General features: G+C 45.7%; 1 protein-coding gene across 7 annotated transcripts in view; it reads left to right on the plus strand.

Annotated features, from left to right (window-relative positions):
- SDK1 (sidekick cell adhesion molecule 1) overlaps nucleotides 1–8,465 on the plus strand; it is a 393,578-nt gene extending 385,113 nt beyond the window's left edge. For all 7 annotated transcript variants that reach the window (XM_080556193.1, XM_080556194.1, XM_080556195.1 and 4 more), the window contains one exon: nucleotides 2,275–8,465. In XM_080556193.1, the coding sequence (XP_080412319.1) occupies nucleotides 2,275–2,547 (273 nt within the window). In that variant the 3' untranslated portion in view covers nucleotides 2,548–8,465. The remainder of the gene's footprint in view (nucleotides 1–2,274) is intronic.
- The last annotated feature ends 2,790 nt before the right edge of the window (nucleotides 8,466–11,255 follow it).

Consider the following 11,255-nt stretch of genomic DNA (forward strand, 5'->3'; position numbering starts at 1 on the left):
CATCTGGAAGCTCAATTACAAGTTTCTGGTGAAAAAGCCATAGCCACCTGCCTCTGCTCAGGATGCAGAGACTTTTCTTCTGGGTGCTGCCATGATTCCCCAGCTCCCCAGGCACTTTTTACCTTAACATCAGACTGTGAAGCTGCAGCATAATGTTTGGAGACGTAGGCTGGTTCCAAGTGCAACTTGTTTCTCGATAGGAATGAGGAAATCAGATCTGCAGGAAAAGTTGGTTGCCTCTGCAGCTGAGGACCAGCCTGCCCGAGCTGTTGCCTCCCTCCCTGTCATGCTGCCACATCTGCAGTCATCAGAGGCGCTTTTGTTGGAGCGCCTTACAAAATAGACAGGGCAGTGCTGGCAGGATGGTTCCTGCAGCAGTGCCAAGACTCTGGAAGTGCTCTCTGCACCCACTGGCTGCGAAGTATTCCAAATCTGGGGATATTCCAGGCATGCTGCAAAAACCACCTGTTCAGGATGGCCTTTGGAGGGAGTCTGGTGTTGGCTTCCCGAGGTTGGCAGCTGGTGCAAAGGAGGGTTTTTCTGGGTGATAGACTTGCTGGGTTCCTTCTGGAATAATTGTTAAATGCTGGTGGGGTTTTGTTGTAATATTAATTACATGTCAGGGCACCTGGAGCTTCGCATTCATAAAATAATCAAACAAGATAATTCTGAAAAAGCCAGAGCATGGTTAACAGCAGAAGGGAAATTTTGCAAAGCTGTGAAGAATCACAGTGCTCAGACTTTCAGAAAACTCTGGGAAAAATTTCTCAGCCCTGTCCATCACCCACTGCGTTGGAAAACGCTCACGAAGTAGTATCGAAGCAGCTACCTAAGCAAAGAAGTAAGATGATGGATGCGGTGCCCTTTTCAAATGATGGTTTGCAAGGCATTTGAGGGTTGTTCTTCAGAGACCATTAAAAAGGAGCTTCAGAGAAGGAGAGACTAGTTGTGTGGCAGGCAGGATCAAGGAGGATGTGTGTTTGCTGTGGGGTGTCATAGATCAGAACGATACCAACTTTTTGAAACTAATTGCAGCAACTAACAGTTGCAAGTTGCACTTACCCATCTCTCTCTTGTATGTCTTAGGCAGCTACCGCTTTGATATTTAATTGCCTTTCGAATTGGGTATGCAGGGTATCAGGAGAAATAAAAAAAGGAATGAAAGCTTTTGCATGCTCAGACCAGAGATTTTGAGGGAAGGCGTGAGATATGGCAATGACTGAGTAAATGTTTGTGTGCTGTATGGGATGTGGCTGTTATTAGTGGGAACATTACTGGGAACAGAAGGAAAATGTGCACTCATACAGTGGCCAAGGCTTTGCCGTGGTCTCTCTTTGGAGGAGATGGATGAGCCCTCTGTGCTTCCTCCAGCTGCATCACAGCAGCGGTACTGGGGAGGGGGCAGGCACACAAAGCTGATCTGGTTGCATCTCAATAGAGTTCCTCAGCTCCAGCTAGATGTTGATACAAGCTTTGAAGCTACCAGCCACCAGGTGTAAATGTTTGAAGGGCCAAGATCCTCTCTGAACACTGGCCTACGTGTGAGCCGTGTCAGGAAAGCAACCCCTCCTTCTGGCAGTTCTTTTCCAGATTTTGCATTTCTGTTTTCCTGTAGCGCTGCTGGTTGGGTGCGTTGTTATACCACCGATAATCAGATAGAACATACAGAATGGAGTTGTTTGCCTGAAATAAACTGCAGTTTTGCTTAATTCCCTTTCAGTGCTATAACTAATTTTCAATATTTAATGGGGCTTGCAAGCCAGACTCAGAGCGCTGTGCAGGTGCCCTGATCTGACCAGCATAAACAGCAGCACGTCTGGCTAACTTGTGTGCATTTGCATGAGAGGCATTCTGTCAGTCCTTGCACCAGAAAAAGACAGATTCTCAATTGCTGTTGTAATTGCAATCTTTTTGATTATATGGTTGAAAGCTGTTGGTTTCCCTACAATGTCTCTACCCTTCTCAGCATCTTCTGTCAAAACAGGAACTTGTAGCACTTGCAGCAGTGTTCTGCAGTGAATTAGAATGGATTTTTCTGTATCTCTTAGCATCAGAGATCATTGAGGAACCTTCCCTCTAGCAGCAAAGCCTGGCTGAACCAGAGCAGTTGTTTCCTACAGTCCAGCGTGTATTACACTTGGATTACAACCCACCTTACCCTAAAATTACAGCTTTTGTCAGCTGCTGATATTAAACTTGTCTCTAATTTCTATTAGAGTGGAGCAAGCTAAATCACAGATGCTAATGGCTGATTTTTTTTCCCTGATGCTCCAGGCCACTGACTCGGATTACGAAGACGAGCTGCCCAAGCATTCCTTTGTGAACCATTACATGAGCGACCCCACGTACTACAACTCCTGGAAGCGGCAGCAGAAAGGGGTGAAACACCCGGCGTCCTACAGATACGAGGAGTGCGCAGCCAGCGAGACAGAACCCTATTTCCAGACTGTCATCACGACACAGAGCTCAGGAGGGGTGTACACCCCAACGGGACAGCCTGCGCCCGGCTCCCGGACTCCAGTGACAGGGTTCTCCTCCTTTGTGTGACACGGGCTGGGAGGGAAGAGCCCAGGCGAGCCGCCGGCAGCACGCGGGGCGCCCCGTCGCAGTGACCGCGCGCACGTGGCCGGGGCGGTGAACTCTGGGGGTGATAACTTCTCTATCAGGGTAGAGCAGATGGGAACACGAATGAGGCTGTTTTGGTTTTGGTTTTCCTTTTTCCCGAAGACAATCAACTCTAAAAGTATGGAGCTGAACTAGCCGAACCTTTGTTTAAAAAAAAAAAAAAAAACGGAAAAAAAAAAAGGAATTCTGCAAAGTGATGATTTTAACCACTTGTGAATAGTAGGGGTTTTTTAACCACTTTTTTGTAACACTGCTTCAGGAAGCAGCTCCCGTGCCCTTCTCTTCCCTCTTTCTTTCTCTGCCCTCCTCCTATCCCACGTCCAAACAAGGAGGTGAATTCCCTAGATGCAATGAGTGACTTTGTGATGTGATTTGAAGAGAGAACATAAAACCTCCCAGGCTCCTTTTGCTTTACTCTATTTTTCTTTTCAATTTTTCCCTACCATCAGGGTCAAGTAGGAAAACAGAGAAGGGACAGACTTTCACGTGAAAAGCAGACCCCTCCTCTCTCCTCTCCCCATTGCTGCTCCTCACATTAGGAGCACTGGCTGATTCACTTAGGCTCAGATGTGTCACTGTGTCTGCTCTAGGCTCACTACTGGTGTCCGTATGCTGAATTGCTGACCTGCTTTCCTTTCTTGTTCAAATGGGGCCTGCTGCAATCTTTAAATATTCCAACTCCAGGGCCTTTAGAAGAGTAGGTGGCTCAAAAGAGCACTGTGGGCAGCAGTGGGTGAAGCAAGTGGGAAGAATTCAGATGCAAGGTCGATTTATTTTTGGTGGGGCTCTAATCCTCCCTTGTGGACTGCATGTGCCATTTGAATTGTTTCGTTTTTTAAAAGTCAAAGGACACAACCCAGCAAGCCAGAGGAATCTTTCAATTAAGATTGCGGGGACAAGCTAAAGAGTCTACTAATTGATGAGGTTTTTGATCATGAAAGTTATCCTGCCCTGTCAATAGAAATTGAGCATCCTTTCTTGCCCAGACTCTGCAGTGCTGCTTGCTGATCTGTAAAAATGGTACACGGTAGTTAGGTTTGTTTGATTTTTGAAGCCACGTCACGCGGCTTGGGTGAGTTTTGGTGTCCACAGGTGCCTTTTATTGATTCTTCAGCTTCTTATCTAGGAAAAGCAACAAAGTGTCTCCAAATAAAGCTAACACGTTTTTTTCAAGCATTGGGGTCATGAATTACCTTGTGCACATTTACAGCCTGCTTTGTGCACTTGAAGCTACAGGCTTTGGAAAGAAGAGGGAGATTTTTTGTTTATTTTCCATCCTTTTGTACAGCTTTCTTTTTGTTTTCTGTCCTTTTCCTGAGTCTGCCATGTTTAGCAGCAAGTTCTTTGTTCACACGAAAATTGTCAGGGGTTTAAAGAAATCGAGTCGAGCCCTTGGACCTAGCAGCAGTCCTGGATCACTACGCTTTTTACTGCAAGAGTTTGAAAGGTAAATTTGGAAAGAGGCACGTCCTTGCCACTCCAGCATCTGGCATTTCCTCCCAGGTGGATGCAGGTCAGCCAGGAAAGTTGGCATCCCGCTGCTTGCTAACATCGCATCGGGACATGTGTGGGCACTGCTCCTATTGCAAATTGTCCCCGTCCTCTCTGCAGGGCTGAGGGACAGCTGTGGCACTGCCTGGCGGTGTCTTCAAGGCAGGCTGCTGAAACCAACCTAATGCTGATTACAGCGGCTGCCTGTCCTTGCCCTTGGGGGCTGGTTAGAAGTAGCCTGGTGGCACCTAACCTAGACAGGGGAGGTCCAAGGGCAAGCTCAGCCTTGCTGTCACCTTTCAGTGCCTCTCGGACAGGGCAAACCAATTCAGAACTGCCTTTACTCTCTGGCACTGCCTCTGAGCACTGCTGCCCTTGGTGCATACAGGTTCTGGATAGCATTGGCACTGGATTGCTGTTCTTTTCCACAGGCTCCAGAAAGACAAAGGTTCAGAACCGAAAACTCCAGTGGGTGTGCTTAAGTGCTTTTGAGTTTGGGATAATTATCCACAGCTCATTAGATAGCAAGGGACTTGCAAAGGTACAAGCTTGAGCCAAATCCTTGTGAGGCGCCCCCTTCTCTGCACCTGGGTAGGATGTGTGTGGGATGGAGAAGAGGCTCTAAAGAGGATGATGTGAAGAGGAATGCAAAACAAAACAAAACAAAAAAAAAAACCTGCTGCCTTCTGTGCACTTTGACTGTTCTCTTAAGCCATATGGACTTTGCTTTAATTACTGAACTGAACAAAAAATTGTTCACAGTCTGATTATTTTTTGTTTGTTTGTTTCTTAGGCAAAATTATCTATGTGACTTTCTGTTTTGTTTTCTTTCTTCCCTGCTATTTTCTGCATCAGATTACGTATTTTGAGCTTCTTGTTATATATACATGGGACATAACAATGCAGTTGATGTTGGAATTTTAACGGGGCTTAACTCCAACAGAGGTAGTGCCATGGGAGGAACCTTTCAAGGATCACTAAGGGACCTAAAGATCTAGTTTAGAATAAAGCAGATCAAATATTGAAGACATTGCTCCAAAGGATAGCGTTGTGTGATTAGCTCCATACCTCCTGAATATTGTCAGATCTGAATTGATATAAGGTGAAGTTACTCCCTAGGACTCTTCTGATATCACATTGAGCAAAAGGGCAAGGAAACCACGGGGAATAAAGAAAAAGGACTTTGTGGCCGCAGTTTGACTGAAGGAAGACATGGGGAGCAGTACAGTCTGTACAAAGTGAGGAGAATAAACTATCCCTTTTTTTTCAGTGCCATCTGCAACTAAAGTGCTTGTGCTTGCTGTGGGCCTGCTGACATGGCTGTATGGCCCTTTTCTTCTGACTGCCACCAAATGAAAAGGTTAGATTGGATTCCTTTAGGACCTGTTGATCTGAACAAAGCCATTTCTGTTCCATTCCAGGCTATTATCACTCCTGGTTTTGTTTTGTTTAGGAGTTGGCTTTTCTTACATATGGGTTTATTTTACTTAGGCATTCACCTGTCATGGACGTACACTGCCCTGCTCACTCCTAAGATGAGAGGAGGATATATGTTCTGCCCAGGACGTGTATAGCTACATGCATGATGCCTGTGCCTTCCTATTCATATGCTACACTTGCAAAATATGATGAATAGGTAGGTTTTATTTACCTCTAATATCAGGTAAATTGTTCTATCTAGAAGGAAACACTCCATCAGTTAGCAAGAAAGCTCTCTTTCATAGCTGTAATCTTTGGGAATTACAGCTTTGAAATATAACTTTTAAACATTAGCTGTCATGTTACAATAACTTCACCCATCAAATCTACTTCTGTTTCCTTCTTTCTGTTTAGAACAGTCTTGAAAAATGAAGGCTTCTGTGGAAAACTCTTTGTAGGATATTTTATCTGTATTTATTTATTTACTTTGCCTTGTTTCTCAGGTCTCTGGGTGACTGTTATTAAAAAATAAAAACAGTGTTATGAAATGACCAAGGGAGACATTTTAGGGAACAGTTTAACAGGAGCTCATTTTTCATGCAATAGCCATGGAAATATCCCATTCCCTGCAGGAAAAGAGTGCCCAAGCCTTCGCCCCCCTCCCAGGGCTGAGCTGACACCAGCCATCACTCAGCGATGCTCGCAGCCCTCCCCGCGGGACTGAGCATTGGCTCGGCGCTATTACAAACCATGTGCAAAAGTGCATGTTGAGCGAAGGAGCCTCCCACAGCCCCTGGTGTTGTTCCAACCCACTGCCAATGGGGCCTTTTGTCCTCCAAAACTCCGTCTCACCCGTGGAGTGTCCCCATCCAGAGCCTGCTCCTTCAGGTGGGATATTTTCCATTCCCATCCCAGTGCCCTGAGGTTGGCTCACAGCTGGTGCTGCTGGGGTGCAAGCGGCAGTGGTGGGAAGGGACAGGAGGGGGCACTCTCTTACTTCCAGCAGTGACAGCCTCTCTTTCCCCACCCTGGGAGTCACCAGCTGGAAACTGCTTTGTGAGGAAAGCAGGGAGTAGGGGCAACGCGCAAGGCAAAGGAGTTCAGCAGCATGTACTAAAGGAATCACACTGTGGCCAGTGACCCCAGTTTGGAGGCAGTTGGTATTACTGGAGAAAAAAAAATTCTGTTACCCAGAAGGATATTTTTTTTCCTCCTCTTTTGGAGGCTAAAACCAGTGATGCTTTGCAGATGGGCCAAGATCTCATTTCTTCTGCTTATACCCAGGTCTCTGCCAGAAGCTGCTTTAGCAATTTTTTAGAATAAATATCCATGTCTGTCGTGAGGTGGGGTTACATTTATTATCCTTGTCATTGCTTCCCTCAAGAAATCCATTGGGTCATCCAAACATTATCCAATCTGCTCTCCAAAAAGGGAGGGGAGAGAGCTGTTTATACATACAGAGCACTGCTATCTTCTCCCACTTGCTATTTTCAGACTAAACAAGGCAACCTATTTCAGAAAAAAATCTTTTTAGAGAAAGAATTTTTCAGGAAATTATTAAAAAGAAAGAATTTTTGGCAGGGCTATTAGAAATCAGCAGCCCTAGAAACCTGAGACAGAAGAGAACCCAATCCCCAAGCCCCCTATCTTTGTCAATTTCCTTTATCAATAGTAGCCAAAAGGGCACATGCAATGAGGGATTATATTTGGAGAGGAAAAGCTGTCATAGAACAGTTGCTAGACAGGCGGGTTGTACTGTAAAGAGTTTCATTCAACCTGGAGTTCCTGCTAGTTCAATCACATTTCTTAGGTCGTTTTTGTAGGTTTTTGCCAGCGTGTGTGGAGTCCGTACAACATCCTGGTGTTACTAGAGGTCACGTGGGGAGAGGTTTGTTGCTGTTGAGTGTACACAGAAGCCACATGCATGACAATGTGGTTGTACAGAATCCATTGAAACCTCCTTCTTACAGAAAGCCACCCTTCAATTAGGAGCACGTTAACCCCGAGACTGAACAGGTTGGGCTGGGTATGGGCCTTAAGCGGCTTCACCTGACAAGTCCCTTAATTTCTTCATATTTCTACACTCCTCTTCTTCTCCTTCACATCTCAACCCCAGCCCCCCAAGACAAATAAAGTTGGCGTGCGCTTTGTGGAGGTGCAAAGCTTGCCACCCACTGTCGTAGAGCCAGCACTGATAAGCACACAAGTGTCACACGGGACAGGTGGGACGGGTTTGAACAAGGGGCGAGGTACCTTTGTGGTTTGAGATTTGGGCACTGACTCAGAGTTTTTGTCTTCTCAGAGCTGCCACCTGCCCATTTTAAAAGGCCTCAGAGCCTCAAGACTTGACACGAAATTCATGATTTCGGTTGATTACTGTTTGATCACTGTGCACTTTCTTGGGGCTTGAATCACTAGATATAGAGACTGGAATGGGGCTGCAGAGCTTTATGTCAAAGTGTTCTCCTGCGTATGTCCGATTCTCTATGTCTGGAAGTGCCACTTTTCTGCTGGTGGTGTCCCATAGGACATATAGCACTCCCCGGTTGGTAACGCTGAGCTCGGGGGCAGTGGCATGACCTGTGGGGATGTTGCAGCAGCTCTCGGGTAGCAGAAAGGTGCAAGAACACGGTGCTAGGATGGCTTGGCAGCCAGTTGCTTTGCTGCTCTTTGGATGGAGTCCGTCCTCTGATTTGGTATCTGCTGTCAGTTTAGGGGTAGGAACACCTTACACAGCTGTTTCAGAGTTATCCTTTAGCGTACTACAGTTATCGGGCCGTTGCTTTTACTTCAGTGTCTCCTTGGGGATTTGCCCTGGATTTTTGTTCCACACCTCTCGTTAGCCTCACCTTCACCACTCCACTATTTTATATGAGAAAGTTACTTCTTCTTTTGCAAAATTGCTTCTAATTAAAAGAACCCTTTTTGAATGTGTGTGTCCTTGGTACTTTTATTGGTGGGGAGGGTGGGGGGGGGTTCAAGCTTCTTCTGTTATTTTTGGCTTGCAGAAATGTCTTGGTGCCTTGCCAGCGTGCTCACAATTTAACAGCTCAGGACAGTGAAAATGTAACACGGGCTGAAATTCCACGCTGTTAGTTCTGGACTATAAAATTTTATAATCCCCTGCTGCTTTTCAGCTAAAATGGCACTCTCAAATAGTTTACACCCAAAATTTGATCAGCCTGAAATTTGTGGTGTTTGATGGTGATAAACTTCCCCCAGATCTTTAGTACACGAGAGCTGAAACCCACGAGGCCACCAGTTTGTATGATTTTGTCCCTTCGCAAATATTTGTCATCCCCTGCAGCACTGTAGCAGCCATTATTCAGGTCCCACAAGTGTGCTGATGTTGGTGAGGCTGGGCCAGATCCCAACCGGTGTAAATTCGTGCAGCTGCTATTCAGGAGGAGTAATTGTGGCTTTACACCAGCTGAGGATCTGACCTAGAGACGTAAACCAAATGCAGCCAGGTTGGCTGCAGCTCTGCTGGGAGAGGCGATGGTGGGAAATCAATATTTTCCAAGTGGGAGATGGGGAGGGAGTCAAACTGCTAAGGAAAGAACTCTTATTTTCCTGCTTCTGAAAGGGATATTATAAACAATGCAGTGTTGTATAAATACAGGCAGCCCTCTGTGGCTGGTAGCTTGTAATAACCCAGAGGTATCAATGTACCCATTTTGAAGATGAAAATCCTTGCACTGTAGAATTTCGTGAATGAGACATTATTCTACAAAATTGCCAGAAAAACGCAGAAGTGCTTTTTTGAGGTCATTCAGCTCCGAAGTGTATCATCCTCCCGCTTCCAGCCCTTGCTCTTCTCGGGACACGTTTCCTCTGCACATGTTTTCGTGGTTAGGAGTGGACCATGGCCATAAACACTGGAGTGGATGGGAAATCTGCCATGGTATTTGTAGCCTAAACAATACCAGAGAAAACAGATTGGCTTCCTGCCCTGCCCTGAACAGCAAAAGCAATGGCTTGAGTGAATCAAGTAATCTGGGCTTTCATTACTGGCCCTTTTCCTGCTATTTGTCTCATTTGTTTCCTCTTCTTACCCCTGCCATTTTGCTCTGGGGTTATTTATTTTTCCCCTTGCTCCTTTTAATTTTTGAAGCCTGCCTCTTGTTTTTGTATTTTTCTCCTCATCTTGCTTTGTTAATTGTTTTCATTTTGAACCCACAGTTCCCACAATGTCAAAAGAAACTTTATCTGAACATGTGCTTTTGTTCATTTTTCTTGCACTTCCACCATGTCCCAAGAAAAGGAGTCCTTTTGCTTTGCTGTGCCATTTCCTTGGAAATGCAGGGCACATCTCTCTGAGCCCAGGCAATGTGGTTGCTGAAGTTTTGGTGCTGACTTCCCAGGCCTGTAGAGACCTCTGTTAAGTAGGCAATCGGCATGTGCATCGCTGTTTGTTAGATAGGCAGGGTGATATTAAGTCAGGTGAGTCCAATGCGTGAAGTCATCCTGTAGCGTTTAGGCACGCAAATGTCTCAGCTGCCAACAGTGCTGACAGCGATGAAGTCATTTGCAAAATTGGAGAATCTGCACCTATATATGGAAAAAAAAAGCTGCAAATTATCTGTGCCTTACAGCGAAAACAATGTGTCAGAGGAGGAAGCAACCAACGCCCGTGATGTTATTAGAGGAGACTTTTCCACGTTGTGCAACTTCTGCAGGCTGAGGTCACTGTTCGTGGCCATGGGCCTTGTGATATACACTCGAGGAAAGCAGCCGTGCAGTAGCTGCACCAATGGCTCTGTTATTCTTCACCCCAGTCCTTGATAATATGAGACCGTGCCAATGCTTGTACTTTGTGCACTAAACAGAACGTGCAGATAAGGCTGAAAGGCGGTCCTGAAAAAAAAAAAAAAAAAGCATGTGTAATATAGCCCGGGGCCTCGTGCCAAGAGTGATAAAAAGCCTTACAAACGCAGGTGACCTCACCACAACCCTGTCAAACTGGAAAGGATTAATATTCTTTGTTTAACAGGAGGAAATTGAGGCACAGGCCAGCTTTGCCTATGGGACCAAGCCGCAGTTTGCATGCCCGAGTGGCCTCAGTTGCAAGTGTCCTCAGCACAGGGCAAAGAAAACCCATCTTTCTTACAAAACAGCAGGATGAGTTATTTTTGGGTCTCAATAAATTGTCTTTGTTTTCCAGTGCTATCACTCATACCATACCAGGGGAACATGACTGACCTAATTAGAGATTAATTCCAACAGTACAAGACTCAACTGGTAAATGCAAACTTTTTTTTTTTTTTTAAATCTTATGTTCTTTCTTGTGTACATACAAGCACATCTGATTGGTACAAACACCCTGGAGGTAGGGGCCGGGGAGGAGACAGGCAATTAAGAGTAATCAGAGAAGCTGAACTATGGAAAATATGGGTTGAAGCAGGGCAAATTTCCAGACTGATTTGTGGCACTGTGACTTAATCGTCTGGGAGACCTTATCCTCTGGGATACAACCTCATGCAACCTTGATAGAAATTAGGAAACATTTAACCACCTACCATGGAAGGGACCGGGAAAAGGATTCAGCTTTACAGTCCTCCATCTGGCAAAATCCTTCCAGGCCGACTGATGAAGGTGCTTCCACTGATCCCCACCACAGAAGAAACAAAGGACGTGAGAAGAAGATGTCTGTGTTTCACTGAGCAGGTCAGGCTTAGCCCAGCCAGCACAGTGCCTGCTTTTAGTCACGGCAGAGACCC

The sequence above is a fragment of the Anser brachyrhynchus genome (assembly GCF_964034855.1).
Source record: "Anser brachyrhynchus genome assembly, chromosome: 15".
Classification (NCBI taxonomy): Eukaryota; Metazoa; Chordata; class Aves; order Anseriformes; family Anatidae; genus Anser; species Anser brachyrhynchus.